Source organism: Lottia gigantea, assembly GCF_000327385.1.
Source record: "Lottia gigantea unplaced genomic scaffold LOTGIsca_69, whole genome shotgun sequence".
NCBI lineage: Eukaryota > Metazoa > Mollusca > Gastropoda > Lottiidae > Lottia > Lottia gigantea.
Window position 1 is genome coordinate 419,591 of NW_008710347.1, and position 18,549 is coordinate 438,139.

Below are 18,549 nucleotides of genomic sequence, written 5' to 3' on the forward strand. Positions count from 1 at the left end.
TCTGAAAATTCGTATTTCAAGTTCGCCATTTTGAAAGAAAGCTTCAGATTTTATCCTAATTGGAATGCCGGGCAGGCGTACATAAGGTGTCAATTTACAAGGTTGGTTTGCTTTCAGATGTCGAATGCCAGAGTTTTCAGCTAGAGTTATTGCTTTTACGAATGGACCGTCCACAGCTTCAGGCTTCGGACGTTGTGGTGCACTGAGGATTTTTCCATTTGGTGGAAGGTTCTTGCTATTATTTCCTTTTTCATGTGTTGCTCTGCGACCATGTGTAATAGGTGTGACTTTCCTCGTATTCACTGGATGAAAAGTGATTAATTCGGTGGATGGGGAAGGTCTAGGTTGTATAGTTTCTTTATCATCCGTATAAACAGTTGTATCTGTGGAAACATTGCTACATTTCGAGCTCAAAATTGAAACGTTGCTTTTCAGTTTCGTTGTTTCATCGTTCTTAAACCGATTTTCTAATCCTTTTCCTTCCACGGGGGACTGGAATACAAATAGCTGCCGTTCTACTCCTAATGGAGACATTTGGACACTAGAAAATATCTCAGGCGAGTCGTCTGCAGGTGAATCACTTCCAAATACAGATCTTATCGAATCCGAACTATCAGCTTTACTCGATGATTCGCTGGGTGATGGTGAATATAAAGATTCGTCATTATCAGAATCACTGGAAGAGGAATAATCTGGTGTCAACTGTTGAACAATACCTTCAAACTTCACCGGCGATTCTGAGGACATGATGGTTCTAGGGCTGTCTGATTCTGGTGATTCATATTCAAAGTCATACTCATAACCAAAATCACAACCTTCTGAATGTGATGCTGGTCTGTTATTCTTTTCATCTCTATTCTCACGATTAGGACGGTTTTCGAAAAAATCGAAAACAGAAGAATCCATGCTGTAAATTAGGACCTACAGTAAGTTGATTCCACGTCCTTCAATGGACAACAATTACTTGACGTCATAATAGATGGGATGATTAGGATTCTATTATAGCATGGCCAGTTTTTTATAGGCTAATGATTTTATCATCAATATTATCCAGTAATTGTTCTCATAGAATAATAATATTGCCGGTATAATATAGCTGCTTATTTGTTCCAGCAAAAAAAGTAGTCTATAGTTCTTATATTATATTAAATATGGCTTGTAGTCGGTGGTTGTCTCCCTTTATTTCAGTGTTTTAACACTGAAATAAAAGGGGACAACATTAAAATGTTTTTAGTGGTGGTCATTATAATATATTATTAAACTCTACGGATGTAGCCTATAAAAACCATTTTTAGTCAAATCGGGATATCTAAAAGTAATTATTCCATCATGAAGGTCTCTTTGCTGGTACAAATTCTGTTTCGTGTTTATAACTTATAACTTAATTGAATCTAAAATCAAAATCATCCCTTTAAGTGAACAATCGGTGAGGTTAAAGGGATATAATCGAATAAAAATCACTATTTTCTATTTAGGCCTATGTCAGTACGTCAATGAGTTCGTCACTCCTTCAATGAGTTCATCATTCCACCAATGAGTTCGCCAGTGAGTTCGCCACTCCGTCACTTGAGTCTATCAATATGTCGATGCTACCTTACATTTTTACCTCCAATATTATCCCCTTCAAGAAGCTTTACGCCATTATAAGCACTCTTCAAGCAGGTGTGTATTATGATATTATGGTTCCCCGCTATACCCTGTCAGATAAAGCGTCACACAATGAATTGAGGGGAAAATTCACCAACGATTTCAGATTAGGTAGCGCTTTTGCATACATCTATAATAAACGATATAATTATACAATATTGAGAGCTTCTTTGAAGAGGATTTACGAAGGGCGCGTCACAAACAAGAGAAATGTTAGCTTCAAATAAATGGGTTTTTAGAATTTATGTAGCTTACATTTTCTTCCTCAGTCATGTAAAGAGTTTGACTTAAATCATTCACATTGTTTAGCATAAATACTTAACTAACATGACTATGGGTTAAAAAGATAATCCCAATAATGTTCACTGTTAATCCCCGATATTGTTAATTGATTAATCCCATTAATTATTTTCTACAGTTTTCACATGTATATGCCAATGGGTAACTATATGAACAGCAAATGGTTCAAATTACCATGAAAACAAATCATAGTTTGTCGGACTTCAAAACCTGACAAACTGTGCTCGATGAAGTTATATAGATTTAGTTACCTCAGAACAAACTTGTCATTACTTGTAAGATTTAATAGGATTATTGAACATTCCAATGTTTTAATCAACCAGAACTTAGTTTGTAACAAGGATATAGGTCTATATACTGGTGTATTATAGTGAATCATATTTATCATGGCGTTTCTATGTCCCAGTAGATCTGTACGAAATAAAGACAAAAAGCCTAAAGGTAAGAATTTTCATTACTATAAAAAGCGTCAGTCTGTAGGTAAAATTTACGTATAGCATGAAATTATTGATTTGGAATGATTTACGTATAGCATGAAATTATTGATTTGGAATGATTTACGTATAGCATAAATTGTTGATTTGGAATGATTTACGTATAGCATGAAAATGTTGATTTAGAGTGATTTACGTATGAATGAAATTATTGATTTGGAATGATTTACGTATAGCATGAAATTATTGATTTGGAATGATTTACGTATAGCATGAAATGTTGATTGGGAATCATTTGCGTATAGCATGAAAATGTTCATGCACTGGATATCTTCGCAATACATTAAGGCCTAAACAACTAATTCTTTCACAAAGTGAAAAGCTTCGCATCTCGGACTCATCTAATCAAGACTCTGACAATGAAAAAAACAAGCATTAGGTATGATCCAATATGTTAAAATATCTTAGAATGGACATGAAATTTATAGTATCAAACTTGCTACTGTATACATTCATCAGTTGGACTTACCCAGTGCCATAACTAATATAAAGAATATAATCTCTATATAAGACACCTTCTAAGGATGTTTCAAAATTACTTAGTTTAATGAATTATAACTTAGTTTTATAGATTTATTAGATTATAGGGGGATTCTGTTTTGACACCAGGTAAGTCCACTGATGAACACAGACTCATTTTAACAAAGTTTTAAAAAATATCAAATCAACTGGTATTATATTGTGTGTTTCAGTGCCATATTTAGGAAGAATAACAGGAAGTGCCAGCATTGATACCTTAGTTAGAGTAGGTCTGGAGAAACAACATGGTTTGAAGGCTGATTCCAAAATGGTGGCTACACATGATTTTTTATCATGCACTCAAAATGAAGTGGAAATTCAAAAAGGGCAGGAAGTTTACCAACTTTACAAAGAAAATGGGTGGTCTTATATTATTAGAGAAGATGGAAAGGAAGGGTTTGTTCCCAGTTCTTTCCTAATAACATATAATACACATAAAAGACGATCTGTATTATCAAACAATGAGAATGATTTTACTATTTGGGAAATAGATGAAGATGATAATGAAGAAAATATAGAAGATATCGAATTCTCAACAGAATTTAAAACCACACCAAGTGATGATAAATATGTGGTACTGTATGACTTTCAGATAGTCAATGAAAATGATGTTAATGTGAAACGTGGTGAAATAGTAACAGTCTTAAATACTGATGATAATAATTGGTCTTGGATTAGTAAATCTAATAATCAACAAGGTTTTATACCATCATCGTTTATATATTTATTACCAAGATATCTCTATTGCACAGGTAAATACCAAATTAATATCATACCTATGTGGGCTCTCTGGGAGGAGATTTCAGTTTACAAACTTGGTTGCAGCAAGTATTTCAGAAGGGTACTTGTCACTTTAGTCTGTGAAAAACATTCAGAACTCTTAAAACTTAAGCATTGAGTCCTTTAATGCTACCAGGATAATTCAGGCCTGGAATGATCATTGGTGAAGATTCACCGCCATCAAGACAACCTTCAAACAGGAATATTGCCTATTTTATCAAATCAATCTCATAAAGGATGAAACAGCAAAGTTACCATGGTTCAACTTGGTTGATAGTTGAATTTCATGGTACATCGTTCCATATACTTCTTCAAAATTTTAGAAAATATCATCAATGAAAGATCCATGTTAAAATTATATCTCTATATTTATGTTACAGATGATGACAATAAGAAAGGAGATGAGCCCCCACCCTTACCACCTAGAGATTATAAACCAAGTAATATCAAGAAAAACATCAATATATGGGGTGTATATGAGAATAGTACACAGACTACAAAACTAACAGAGAAACTGCCCTCAAACTTAGGTTCTGCCAATTTTAGTAAACCTGACAATAGTTCTAAGAGAGGCATCAATCTATTATCGTGTTCCAGAAACAGAGTTAGTGATACAAGCCATGTTCAGAACAACATTACCAGTAATATCAAATATGGAGATAGAGATAAACCTAACGACAAAACTAGTGTCAAAAATACTGTTACTTTTAGAGATGTTATAGATCCCAAAACAAAATGTGTTGAACCAGATGATAATTCAGTTAAAATTTTCGAAAGACGAAATAGTCAAAGGGACCAATGTGATAAAGGTGATATAAGTGTTAAAACAGTGAAATATAATGACCATGTAAAGACTAATGTACAACCACGCGCAACGTCCAGTAAAATTAATATTCAACCATCAGACAATGTGATGTATGAATCAAGTTCACCAGTACAAGAACAAGTTAAACCATCTTCACCAAACTATATAAAGAAGGTTATATCAGCTAATTATACCAGTAAGACACAGCCCTATCTAACAGTAACTAAAGGTGAAATAGTGTTCATAGACTATAATAATCAGACTAATTCTACTTGGTTATGGGTTTATTCACCTAAATCTAATATGTATGGCAATATTCCTGTTTCTTTATTGAAAGATCCTCATTCTATAGAACATCAGTTTTCTAATATAGCCTTAGTGTGATATTAAAGTAATTTTTTTGTCATTAAAATCCTGAGGCTGTGTCCAATCTTCTAGATAATATTCTTATTCTGAAAAAGTCTTCTTTATATAATTCAGATATTTATTTATATCAAATCTTGAATACTGTCAATTTAAAAAACAAATCAAAGAACATAATCGCAAAGGTCCAAATTAAAATAAAAGTTACTTTAACAATTTTATTTAAGAGATCAATTCCATTTTGTTGCATTGCAGCTGATCATAATAGAACAATGGATTTGGCTGAAAGCTTCACACAGTTTTTATGGTGTCAATAGCTTAATGCTCAAAGTGGATGTGCTATGACAAAGGGGGTTAAGGGGATGACTACCAGGGTTTATGAATACAGATATAACATGATATATTTGTTGCTTGTTTATTAGAATGTATGATATATTTACATGATGTACTTCATAATGTATATTTATAATAAACCTTGTCGTTTTAAATCTTCAAATGTTTTCTTTGTCACAACATTTCCTACTGAATCTTCATACTCTTCCTATAATAATCAAATATTGTTCATTAATGGGATTGTAAAGAGATCTTTTATATGTATATAGGGACACTGATAGCATCCATTGGTACCTATTCAATTTTCAGTCAGATGTCCGTGCTTCTTGCTATTCTATTAAAATTAAGACTTTTATGAAGTTGCTTTTACAAACGCCCTTAGATATTATTAGGGGCTTTTGCAAATAAAATATATCACAAGTTACGATAGAAGAGTCAAAAATACAACACTGAGTCAACTATCTATATCTTGAGGGTAATTTCACAGTACACAAACCATGCTCCTGAGCTGCTGTTCCAACAGACAAACTTACCTCTTGTTCTGGTTTCCATCTTCCCTGTTCTTTACCAGATTTTATCTTTTGCCATACTACAATAAACAATACATTTGATTATTTCACACAAAAATCTGTATTTCTCACGGATAACAAATTGTGTTCTGTTGTAAAAAATTCTTGATTCTACTTGATTAAAAGCTGTAAATTATTTATTAAAACTTAGCTCATGGAATTGATAAATAATAAATTCAAATATATTTCAACTTACATGCTAAAGCATCTTCAATTGATGTGACATTTGCAAAATGAGCTGTGTTTGGTATACCTAAACATCTCATACCATGAGCATGTCTCCATTCCTATAAGTTATAATTTATATTTAACATTAAAAAATGACATGAACTAGCTGTCCTGATTGTGGATCTCATACCAAAAACACATGTCTGCTGCCAACATAACTTTGTCAAGTAAGAGCTCATCATAAGAGTTGTCTGCACTTATGATACAAAATAAATGAGTAAGGATGACAATACTCATAGTTATGATAACATGATTCAAGTTCTGTTTTAAATGGTTATAGTCTCAGAGCTCTATTTCAGATTCCTATAAACGCTTTTAGAATGAAGATGTACTTACTGCAAAATGTCTTTGAAAGGCTTTTGGCCCTCTGTAGGTAAAATTACCACAAATTTCACAGGTATAAGATAAATTCAAACCATGTAATTTATATAACCAATATGGTATAGGCTGAAAATATATAATTAATGATTAGAAAGATGTTCTTAGAGAATACTCTTAATTTTTATTACTGTTTACAAAACCTTGTTTTCTGACCTGTCTGCAGATAAATACTTTAATATTTTTTTTCATTTTTCCTGTTCAAAGGTTTTAAATACATAAGTATTTTCTTTTTTTATTGAAAATATTGATATCCAAACCTGGATTTTTCTGCAGCCAAAACTTAATAAAATTTATTATTTCAAACTTATTATTTCCAAATTTCTTCAATAATTACCTTCCCATCCCATCCAAGAGGTAAATTTTTAGGATTGTATGGAATTTCATTTTCGTCTTCAGAATCATTATCAGACATATTTTCTTCATCGGAATCTTCTCTTTCAGCATCAGTTCTAGCTTGTTTACGTTGTACATTTTCTCTAGTAGAAGCTCTCTGTTCACTTAATAATTCAGCCAATCTGTATAATTGGGCTTCTAATGTGGCTAAATCTCTCTGTTTTTCTACATCCCTGAAAAAAATAAATGACAAAGTCTCATTATATAAATAATTGGAGTGTTTTCCAATCTACAGTCCGACTCTGTCCAAGCTCAAAAGCAGCAGAAATTGACAATGAGATAAGATAGTTGTCAGCTGGAGTAGGGTTAAAAAAAATAGCCCCTTTTATAGGTATTTTCCACATCCCTGAAGGTGCTAGGGACATAAATGGTGTAGGGTCTAATGATGGTATGACTAAACTACAAAAATATATCCATCCTCCTAAATATATCGAGGTTTTGTGGATTAGAGGTAAATTGACATGTTTAAAAAACCCTCATTAAGGAGGAAAAATCCCCGTAAAACAAGGCCAAATGTTTCTGACTTTACACCAGTTGACAACTGGCTATCAGAGGCTGGAATAGAGGCAGATGTTCCGGACCATGTGATCATAAGAAATCCTCAGAATGCATTAGATGATCTACTGAGTTCAATTAGGAAAATATACTTACTTTGTTTTACCAGCTGATTTCCCAGGTTTAGATTTAGCAAATAGATTAGGATCTAAATCTTCCATACTTTTACCCTTTGTTGAAAACAATCTTTGAGCTCTCTCTTCTAATGTTCTAAAACAGAAGAAATAAAACATAATTTTGCTGATGTTACAAATTAGCACTTCCTGAAAGTAACAGCCAAATATGTCCATATTACGATTTGGGTATAAAAATATAAATGGTACTCACCCACCACATTTGACACCTAAAGCCATCAGAGCGGACTTCAATCTATCTAATCCTAACGAGGCTAATTCCTAAATAAATAATACATTTACACTTTGAGATAATGATCAAATAAAAATTTGTAAAAATGCCTTGATTAATCAGGGACACTAATTAGAAAAAAAACAGCCCCAGAGACTTACGATAAGATTTTAGGCCTGAAATTGGTTGTAAGTTTATCATTTAACATGAACATTTTTTAGGTATTAGGAGGGTGATTGCTAGATATTTATTTATTTATAGTTATTTACCTCCCATGAAGAAAAAGCTGATAAATCTAAATGAGCTCCAGAATGTGTTAAAGCTCCAGTAGCTTCTTTCTGTAATAAAAACACAACACCATAAGACCAATTTTTTATCATTTTGCATTAATAACAGACCATTTACACTAGAAAGTTTCTTTTTTATATATATTTTTCATTTCACTGCCAAATGATGCCAGATCATGGAAATATGATTTAAGTTGACACAATGATTTTTCATTCATATATATATATATATCATATAGAAGTTAAATACAAACCGGCCAACCAGGAAAAATTCCATCACTCCATTGTACATCAAAATCTTTACTTACTACCTCCATTTCCTACAATAATAACAAACATCCAATACATTATACAGTAGGCATTTAATTATAAACCACTTGTATAGATCACAACCAGAGGCAATAAAATGGCTACATAAAATGGCTACATAAAATGGCTGAAAACAGGTGGTGTTCCTTTTCTACAGGGCCTTGATCAATGTATACATTTATCAGATGTGTGTTCAAATATTATACATTATATATAATTTAAAAAGAAATTTCATGAGTCTGGAGCTTGTATCTGTAGTTCTGTGTTTAAATGCCTTGTTCTATCAGAGAACATCAGATTGGGAGAGGGATGACATAGGCTATTATAAGTCTGTTTCTCAATTCCTTTCAATTACTTGTTTTAAATAAAACCACAAAAACATCAGACCCAATTGGTTCAAAATCAGTTAAAATAATGAGTTATTCATAAAATTAACATGTAACTTACATCATTCAAATCTAACAATGGTTTCACTCGACTTAAATAATCTGAGAGATAATCTAATAAAACTGTTAAATATCTGAAATATATTATTAACATTTACAAAAATACCATTACAGGTAATAATTTAAACAAGAGATAAAAAAAAAGATAATTTCTTAACCATGGTTACAATAAACAAAAACCAAAAGTGGAAGTTCTGACTGTTGCCACTTCAAGGAATATATCAAGCTTCTCATCTGCAGTCATAGCAGATATTACTTCTTCACAAGTTTTAACCACAAGTGACACAGTTTGGAAGAGAATCAAAAATCGAGTAGGAGAACCCACAGTCTAATTTAAATCTGATAAGAACTACAGGTATCTGAAATTGCTGAAATTTGCCATACCTCAAAAAAATATCAAGTTCTTCAACATAACAAAGTTTCATCATGACATAATTGAATATCCAACACTTACTCTCTATAAGCACTGTTTTTCTTGTCTTTAGGTATGTCAAATAATCTGTCAAACACTGTCAAATATGTTATATAATCAATCTTTTCCACTCCTTTTAAATTAAGATACTTCTCATAACATTGGTGCAAATCTAAATATCGACCATAACCTTCTTCATCACTAAAATCTACCAGACCTAAAAAAATTCACAAACATATTCAAATCAATCAAAAATTTTGAGTAATGAAACCAATTAACGAATTGATGAATGTAAAAGCAAAAACTAGCATTTTTTACAAGGATAACCTCTTATGATCACAAGTATCCTTTCTACCAGCTAGTCCTTGGCCCAATGTCTTGGCATTGATCTTTCTATTATTATCCGTACCAAACATTCACACACCAACCAAGATTAGAACCAAGACAAGATTCATTAATCAAAGTCACCAGACTTTTATATGGTAATTGTCCTATGACCACAATTTGTTTGACATAACCAAGAAAATGCTCTTAATGACTATGCTAAAAAACACGACATTTCATCCAAGATTTGTACCATTTTTAACATCAAAAATTCAATATCATATCTAATATTTACATTGTGTTTCATCAGCTGAGGCTTCTCTTTGTTTGGCCAGTTCTTCAAATTCTACAGACATTGGTACACTGATCTGAAAATATAACATAATAAATTATTTAGTAAAGAAATTGAAGAAGTCAAAAGATTGCAGTTGAATACTTGTACACCTACAACAGGCAGAAATCTGTCGTAAAAACTGAACTCACCTCATTTGGATGTTGATTATAGAATTTTTCTATTGCACCTAATCTGGATCGAAACTCAGAATATTCATTTGGTCCTGCTAGAGCCTGAATTTCTTCTTTCCTTAATCTGAAAAGATCACAAGTTTGGTTCAAATAATCAATAAAGAAGTTTTTGTTGTAAATGGGTTATTTTGACAATCTATATAATGTTCCTGATAATAAAAGCTGTAGCAATGTAGCATAAATCAGCTTTTTAACTTAGATAAACATTTATTTAAATTATAATATCTAAATATTTGAACTCATTTTTTAGTACATACCCATCTTTATCTTCATATAATTCTTTAATTTCTGTACTGCAATCCACATATCGCTAAAACATATGGAAATGGATATCATAAGACATTTTTTAACTAATAAAAATATATGAGTCATATATTCTTTTACACTAAATAACAGAAATATATCCCAAATCAACTTATCACTCTTAAAGATCTTAACTCAATAAAGTTGAAATTAAATTTAACTGGTATCTGTTGAAAATGAAACATGCATAATAATGTACCTCAAGTATTCATGAATGAGTCATGAGCTTGGGAAAAAAGCATTGAATAAATAAATACAGTTGATATGTAATCATGGCTGTAGTGTAATAATTATATATTTAAAATCCCCTTTGCCTCATCCTAACTTGGACTGTGCTATGGCTGTGGTTATATACTTACATCAAGTAGTTGTTTTAATCTTTGATCTGAATTAATTTGTTCTCTCAGCTGTAAATATAAACAATAGTCAGTAATTTCATAATAAAATATAAGAAACATTCTGCTTATCTATGTCTTAAACCTTCCATAATAATAATAAAATTCATGTGAAAATGCCCCACTTTTTGGACTGAAAATTCTCTTCTGTAAAATCATTAAAAATTAATATGAGAGCGCAGCTCTCTATAATGGTAACACATACATATACATCGATTCGTTTCAGAAAATTTATGCCCCCACAGGTAGTAAAAAAAAAAAGTGAGAAAAAAGATGGCGGATCATGGGGGCCGCCATGTTTGTTGACAACTAGATAGCAGTCAATCGGGGTAGTTTCGGAGTGAATATTTTGAAATTCTTTATATAAATTACGACAATTGTTTCAAACACAGAAAGGGGTGTTTTGTACCAACTTAACAACCCCTTACGTTTTATTTTTATTTTTCCAGGATATTCTATGCGTCATAAGGAATAAAATGACAGCTTTGACTTTCTCCCAAGCAATGATGGTGGCTTTGTTGACATCATACGTCACGTTATAATGACGTCATCGTTATAGATGATTACTTTCACACCTTATAAAAATTTCTCTAGATACCTTATAAAGATTGTCTACAGACCTTATATTCATACCTTCACACATACAGATCTGGTTGAATTTCTTTTATTCAATTATTATCAATTATTGTTATTTTATCAATAACCTGCGCTCTTATTCAATGCCATGCCTTCATTCATATTATTTTTATAAACCCACAGGCAATCTAAGACTCTCAGTAGTATTTTGTAATTGATATTTCGATTCATACAAAAATGATTGTCAAAATTCAATTCAGAAAACAGTGTAGTCACTGAGTCAGAGAGGACGTTAGTGTTTAATCTCGCATGTCGATTATAAATTTTAAGAATTTAGGGGGCCAATTTTTTTCTGTTAGGGGAGGGGCGGGGGGAATTTGACCAAAATAGCCTCAAATTTTGGCGCATGGCCAGGCATGGGCCAAGTTCTATAACATAAATTCTGACTGAGTATTCTGTAAATGTATTCAATATTGACATTGTTACCGTTTTTTTAGGGTGTAACATCTCTTTGGTCATGGCATCCATTGTCCGCTCTCTGTCTTCATGGTAGCGTCTTTGCTGTTCCAGTAAAGATTCCATAATTTTTTAATAATCGACCAAGAATTTGATTTTAAATTGTAGAGCAAGGTATCAAAGAAAGAGAATCATATGGCGGACATTACCGGAAGTGCGGAAACTCTGCTTCCGTTCAAATCACGAATTTTTACGTTTTGTTTGCGTTGACTTTCTCGACTTTTATAATATCAGGTCAAAGATACACCATACAACTTCATACATTATTAATATTTTTTTTTTGCACTTATATTATGAACTCATTATTATCATCTTTAGAAATTTTGTTTGTTTCTTTTTTTTGTACAAAAAATGCACAAATTACGTTTCTGGTTTGCCTAAACACCCAAATGGGAATTAATCATTCACAATAAAATGTAATGGACTGATGTAAAGTTTTGTACTGCTGCAAAAATTGGTTCTTTCATAATCTCCATTTCCTCCCTTCAAATTGGTCAGAAATTTGAGATAGAGTTATATAATAAGAACACTTTATGAATAACCCATGTCTGTATTCGTTTTTAACCTGATTAGTTAAAGTTTTGTACGAGACCTTAAATTTATTTTAAAGCAAAGATAATCGGCTGGATCAGATTATCAAGTGCCTTCTGTTTCCAATATCATAACACGTTACGATAAAGTCGTTCAAAGAATCATCATTCAAATCCCACAGGTAAACAATTTACGACGACAAAAGCAACTAATGTATGTGTATGTTCAAGATTTTTTATTTCATTTAGTTCAGAGCCGATTCATTCATCTGAGATGGATTCCATCAAATAGGCCTAGTATTAATAGATCTACCTTCCCACTTGGTTTGTAGTCCGAAACATCTGCCTCTATAACAGCCTCTGAAATTTGGCAGCTGATATAGGCAGAAAAAAATCCGCATCAATCTCTACAATAGGACAAAAATTTTCATATATATACAATATTGTGACACTACGCCAGCAGACAACTCTGAAAATAGCTATTGGAGCCTGGAAGAGAGGCAGATGTTTCGGACTAATTTGGGTTGATGAAAATGACCCATGAAATAATTGTTTGAAAATATGATCTTACAGTTACACTACAAAAGAGAATTTCATTCTGAATTGTCTGACATTTTTCAGGGAATTTCTGGGAGGGAAGTGTATTTGTTTGGTACCTTATATTTCTATTATGGAGTATGGTCATTGATCGAAGGCAAATAGGCTTAGCATGTTTCCAACCAAGTACTGATCAAAAGCAAGTCCATACCAAGGCAAATTCAAATTAATAAATGCAGAACTCCAATATAAAACAGCCAGTAAATCAGTTTGTACTAATATGACAACCATGTCAGTGGTTTCAACTGTTTGTTTTAGATTTCTCTACAAAATTGTTATAAAAAAATGTACCTCATATCTGAACACTATCATAATGTAGAAGAATACGCCATACTCATTAACTTAAGGTGCAAAATACCCAAAAATCACTCTTTAAAAACAGTGTAAATTATACAGGTCCTTCTCTATAGAACTCTTTACTCCTTACTTAATTTTCTACCAACATAAAAACCTTCAGAAAAAATGTACCCAAATTTATACACACCCATACACAACAAATTTGAAATATACATGTAATTATTTATACAATCTTTTTAACTTCCCCTGCCACCCGTCTATACCTTTAGTCGGCAAATAACCTTCTATATTCTTTATACTAATATTAATTTTTCTTATTTTTCAGTTGCAAAACAAAACAGTGATTTTTTCTCTATTATTTGGCTACTTCATCTATAAAATGGGAAGATCATCGAAAGACAAAAGAGATGTTTACTATAGATTAGCTAAAGAAGAAGGCTGGCGAGCTAGAAGTGCATTTAAATTGCTTCAAATTAACAATGATTTTGATATATTTAAGGGAGTAAAGAAAGTTGTAGATTTGTGTGCAGCTCCTGGAAGTTGGAGCCAGGTTTTATCGAGAAAACTTTATGATCAGGAAAAAAAATCAGACACTAAAATTGTTGCGGTTGATTTACAGGCTATGGCTCCCATTCCTGGCGTGATTCAGCTTCAAGGAGATATCACAAAGAAAAGTACTGCTGATGAGATTGTGAGTTATTTTGAAGGTGAACATGCAGATTTGGTAGTTTGTGATGGAGCTCCTGATGTGACAGGACTACATGACATAGATGAATATATTCAAGCTCAGTTATTACTGGCAGCTTTAAATATTACAACTCATATTCTCAAACCATCTGGTTCATTTGTGGCTAAAATATTCAGAGGAAAGGATGTTACTTTGTTATATTCACAGTTGAAGATTTTTTTCCCAATGGTGACAATATTTAAACCTCGTAGTTCTCGGAATTCAAGTATCGAGGCTTTTGTGGTCTGTGAAAATTATTCACCTCCAACTGACTATGTCCCAAATATGTCTAATCCTTTATTAGATCATCATTATAATGTAGATTTTAACAATTTAGAAGGATCAAATCGTATTTGTGTACCTTTCATGGCTTGTGGTGATTTAAGTGGTTTTGACTCTGACAAAACATATCCATTAGAATTAGGTACAGGACAAGGATATACGTACTGCCAGCCAACCCAATCACCCATTAATCCACCATATAAAGAAGCATGTTATTTGAAAAGAAACGATCTACTGTCAAAGCCATCTAACACACAAAAAGGCGGTCAATCAGAAGACAGCACATGCAAAGAAATTGAGAAGCTTTCACTTGACCAATAAAAGAAACATTTCTAACTTTTTTCAAAGAAAATTGTTTTTCAAGGAAAATTGTTTTATAGAATCAAAGAATAATATTTATGTAATAAAGTTGAGAATTGATAATCTTTTTTAATACCAAATCACAATTTTTTTTGTTCTTTTGTCTTCTGTTACTGGTATAGGTCAATTTGTGTATTTTTACTATTGATAATTTCCAAACACAGACACAACTAAAATCACAATTTCCGAATTTGTGGAAATTATATCTGTAAACAAAAGATAGGTGGCTTAGCAAGTTAAACTCATTCATTCTAACACAGATTTGGGGTTTGATCCAGGCATAGGTCACATATATACATTAATTTAAACATTTCACTCCACACTTCACAATATCGTATCACGAACAGTTTTTGACATGGTCTTATTAACCTGTATTAAATTAAGCTCGATACACTTTGTTTTGGGCATGGAAGTGAGGTTGGTGGCATTTAAACTTGACCAGTCAGATCGGTAGAACAGAAATGAGGAATGTAAACAAAGCACAACACCGCTTTGCCCTGTTCGCAAACAAAGTGTCATAACTAGTGATTTGCTGAAATTTGCTACCAATACAATTTTGATTGGACAATATTTAGCTATAAAAAAGTAATTTTTCTCACTAGTGTTACCACGGCCCCAAGGGAGTATGAGGAATGGGGGTGTGGTTTGGACAAGAGGACTTCACAGATGAGAAATTATAGCTGATCTCTTTATTTTTTACCTCGGCCAGTGCTTTACATAGGAGTTTCTATGAACTTCCTCACCCCTAATACCAGCTCGTTTCAATACAAAAGATAAAATTATTTATTACAAATTATATACAAACCTGTATACCTATATATTTTAGACAATTAAAATCAATAAAATCACAATATAATAAAAGAGTTAACATAGATCTGGATGAGCATTAATATCTTTTTTTTTTGATTGTAATACACTGAATCTTTAAAATGATAATAATATAATCCAGCAAAGACATCAATGCACAACCTTGTACAAGTGGCCTATTTTTTCATTACTTTTACACAATAAGTCGGACTTGTATAATTTTGAATGAACCCAAGATGTGTGCAAATATCTTTGCATCAATATACTTTAATATATATATTAAACTGTGAGTCTGAACTGTTAATAATCATTTAAAATATATACCAGAGGCCTACTGAATTGTTATTTAAATTAAATGTTTTGCCCCTTTGCAAACTGTCAAACAGAAAAATTTATCAACAGTAAAATCTTTCGCATACATCAAAAAGTACAATACCAAAAAATGGATTTTTGAGAAAATGAAGAAATGAAAGGGACACCAATATGAATATTTCAATGTTCAAACTATAACACCCTTTTCCAAGAATAGTTTGAAAGGCAATGACCTTCCAACTTTTTATCACTTGACATTTTTGAAATTCACTTCACATTTCTGTAAATCTCTGATTCTTTCCTAAAGGTCATACAGGTCCTCTAGCATCAGCTACAGCAGCTGGAACACTAACTTCTAGATCCTTCATATCTTTAGTAACTATAACTTGACAACCTAATCTGGACCTATAATAAAATAACATATCACTTTTAAAAGAGCCATGCAAAATATTGTGTCCATCTAGCTAGCAGATCCTAACATTATAGCAGTGGAGCAACCCTGATTTCAAGTGGGTTTTTGAAATACCTTAAAAATAGTTTGACAGGCAAGATAACATAAGTCCACTGGCACTTAAGTTTGAATCAAAACATTCAGAAATGCATCTACCATCATCAGGATAAAAAATATACCTTTCGTTTTGCTATTTTTAAGAACTCTTTTGTATTTTCGAAGGGGCTTATCCTTAAATTATGGTCTAAACAGAATTGTGCTAAAATTGTTTACATGCCTAACCTGAACACATTTCAAAGATCAATGGCAATACCTCCATCATTTTTTTCGTTAAAAACTGTCAAGATGGATGGACTTACCGACATGGGCGAGGAAAAATTTGATAAATAGGAGCATTAACAAAATAAAACTTTCTAAGCTGCCTTAGTTTACAACTGAAGTTTTATAACATCATTAGTTTGTTATAACTGATATTATGTATCTCTGATTTTAAAAAACATAAGAAAAGAATGATCTGTCTGCTCAGTAAGCTATTATGCGAAAACATCTGGGATGTCACCTTATAATTGACGGAAATAGTTTTGACACCAATGGTAATTACAAGTTAGAAGGTGAGAAAGTATAATTGATCAACTAATTAATTAGTATTATTACTGATAATAGTCACCAATGTAACATATCACATCATTCATAATATACCAATAGAACTTACGTGTCTTCCAGACCATAAGCTAAATCTAACATATCTAATTCTTCATCAGTGGGGGTATCTGGCAACTTATCATAATCTGCTTGTTTAAAGATTAAATGGCAGGTGGAGCAGGCCAGGGTGCCTTCACATGCACCTGAAACCAAAAATATAAACAATGGTAGCAGGTGTCAGTTATAGTTAGATAATTAGGCCATCATCAATCCTTGGTCATTCATTCATTAACTTTTTTTAATTAACACATAATCAAGCCTATTCCTACTGAACACAGATTTAACAGTTTAAAAAAATCAGAACATTTCAGACCGTCTGTTACTGCACAATACAAATCAAGGTCTCTGCAGAAGTTTTCACCAGGTCACAGAAATCGAGAACTCTTTATTATTGATTTTCTTTATCTTAAGTAAAAGGATTTAAGATTATAAAATGTGGAGAAAAATCTTTTTGGAACAGATTATTTACTAAACATAAAGCAATAAAATGCAGAATAATATATGAAAAAAAAACAATAATATTATATATGGAATTTCTTACCAAAACCATCAATATCAATATCATTTTCTATTATAACATCTAATAAATTATCACCAATTTTAGCATTTGCTGTTAATTTGTTACCATCTCTATCTATAAAATGCACTTTCACTCTAAAACAACAAAAATAAAATGCAATCATCAAGGTCTGCAAATATGAATCAAATACAATGACAAACATTAATTTAATAAAAGTTCATTAAAAAGGGCAAATATTTGCATATACTAATACCTTTAGTAGACCAGGTATGCCTAGGCTTCAACATTTGCATAATGACATGTTAATGATCAAATATAATAAGACTGTTACTTTGTTAGTCACTCAGGTCCAGTGGACAAGATTGTTCCAGACTCAACAGGTCATTTTTCAACCAAATTCATAAAGTGTTTTTTAGTCCTGTTCAAAAACTTTACTCTAAAAAGTAATAAATGGTTTAAATATCAGGTGCTTCTGGATGAGAGGCAGGTTAGACTCAGTCTTCTGGATGGATTAAGCTTACCTGATCTCACTCTGAAACTATAATGTCAAGTAAACAAACTTACTCTCTAAAAAGTAACTCTAACAAAATTCAGGATTTGATATCAAACAATTCTTCTTTTTATTATCTCATATTGCCATTGCTGCAATGATTGCATAAGTGTCAGAAGTTCTACATACCTCTCTGTCTTGTGTTTAGCTGCAGTGGATGAAAATCTCAAACGTTCATTGTCTTTTAACTGATTTATCTTGCACAGTCCTGATGTCAAAGCTGCTGAAGAGGAAGGAAAAACCAGTTTACACACTGATCCAATAGAAACTTTGGATACAACACGATTCAAGAACGCCATATTAATAAATCCTTATAACTGACCATTGAGTTTAATTTGCAAGGTCTTATAATAGTGTAAGTCTCCGTTAACCAGTCTCCTTGTAAATAGTGATTATCAATTGCAACAAAACACTGGCTGTTCGAGACTATTCATTGAACACACCCGTCAGTAGCCGTCGATTAAGTCAGATTGCGTCAATTGGACTGTGATTCCGTACAAATGCAGAATAGTAGGTCATCTGGTTATACATTAGAAATCGAAAATATAGAATTTGTTTTTACTGGATGCAACGCAATATGGTGAAACATCATCTGTAAAAATGTGACCC

The 18,549-nt window shown here is 32.1% G+C and overlaps 5 protein-coding genes across 5 annotated transcripts in view; 2 read left to right on the forward strand and 3 right to left on the reverse strand.

Annotated features, from left to right (window-relative positions):
- LOTGIDRAFT_167741 (hypothetical protein) overlaps window positions 1–906 on the reverse strand; it is a gene marked incomplete at both ends in the record, with an annotated part of 1,204 nt that extends 298 nt beyond the window's left edge. The window contains one exon of the mRNA XM_009065253.1: window positions 99–906. Coding sequence (XP_009063501.1) covers window positions 99–906 — 808 coding nt within the window. The remainder of the gene's footprint in view (window positions 1–98) is intronic.
- Window positions 907–2,333: 1,427 nt separating this feature from the next.
- LOTGIDRAFT_130482 (hypothetical protein) lies at window positions 2,334–4,929 on the forward strand (the record flags this gene model as incomplete). The annotated part of the gene is made up of 3 exons (XM_009065254.1): window positions 2,334–2,427; window positions 3,134–3,740; window positions 4,623–4,929. The coding sequence occupies 3 exons, from the start codon at window positions 2,334–2,336 to the stop codon at window positions 4,927–4,929; spliced, it is 1,008 nt and encodes a 335-aa protein (XP_009063502.1).
- LOTGIDRAFT_195680 (hypothetical protein) lies at window positions 4,816–11,871 on the reverse strand (the record flags this gene model as incomplete). The annotated part of the gene is made up of 16 exons (XM_009065255.1): window positions 4,816–5,449; window positions 5,775–5,830; window positions 6,007–6,097; window positions 6,375–6,485; window positions 6,754–6,985; window positions 7,464–7,577; window positions 7,695–7,762; window positions 7,982–8,050; window positions 8,254–8,319; window positions 8,756–8,828; window positions 9,209–9,383; window positions 9,786–9,858; window positions 9,974–10,079; window positions 10,273–10,325; window positions 10,678–10,725; window positions 11,776–11,871. The coding sequence occupies 16 exons, from the start codon at window positions 11,869–11,871 to the stop codon at window positions 5,372–5,374; spliced, it is 1,509 nt and encodes a 502-aa protein (XP_009063503.1). The 3' UTR covers window positions 4,816–5,371.
- A 358-nt stretch (window positions 11,872–12,229) lies between these two features.
- Window positions 12,230–14,913, forward strand: LOTGIDRAFT_221202 (hypothetical protein). Its single transcript, XM_009065256.1, has 2 exons — window positions 12,230–12,549; window positions 13,555–14,913. Exon 2 carries the CDS (start codon window positions 13,609–13,611, stop codon window positions 14,557–14,559), a length of 951 nt encoding a protein of 316 aa, XP_009063504.1. The 5' UTR covers window positions 12,230–12,549; window positions 13,555–13,608; the 3' UTR covers window positions 14,560–14,913.
- Window positions 14,914–15,357: 444 nt separating this feature from the next.
- On the reverse strand, window positions 15,358–18,312 carry LOTGIDRAFT_221203 (hypothetical protein). The gene is made up of 4 exons (XM_009065257.1): window positions 18,070–18,312; window positions 17,412–17,524; window positions 16,881–17,013; window positions 15,358–16,122 (listed from the first exon to the last, which is right to left on the reverse strand). Exons 1-4 carry the CDS (start codon window positions 18,237–18,239, stop codon window positions 16,026–16,028), a joined length of 513 nt encoding a protein of 170 aa, XP_009063505.1. The 5' UTR covers window positions 18,240–18,312; the 3' UTR covers window positions 15,358–16,025.
- Between the last annotated feature and the right edge of the window lie 237 nt (window positions 18,313–18,549).

Excerpts from the sequence above, each read along its gene's own strand:
- LOTGIDRAFT_221203 (XM_009065257.1), bottom strand. The coding sequence starts at position 18,239 with ATGGCGTTCTTGAATCGTGTTGTATCCAAAGTTTCTATTGGATCAGTG. Across the intron at positions 17,014-17,411 it reads TATTGATATTGATGGTTTTG|GTGCATGTGAAGGCACCCTG; the intron begins GTAAGAAATTCC and ends TTTTGGTTTCAG. Across the intron at positions 16,123-16,880 it reads GCTTATGGTCTGGAAGACAC|GTCCAGATTAGGTTGTCAAG; the intron begins GTAAGTTCTATT and ends ATTTTATTATAG.
- LOTGIDRAFT_221202 (XM_009065256.1), top strand. The coding sequence starts at position 13,609 with ATGGGAAGATCATCGAAAGACAAAAGAGATGTTTACTATAGATTAGCT.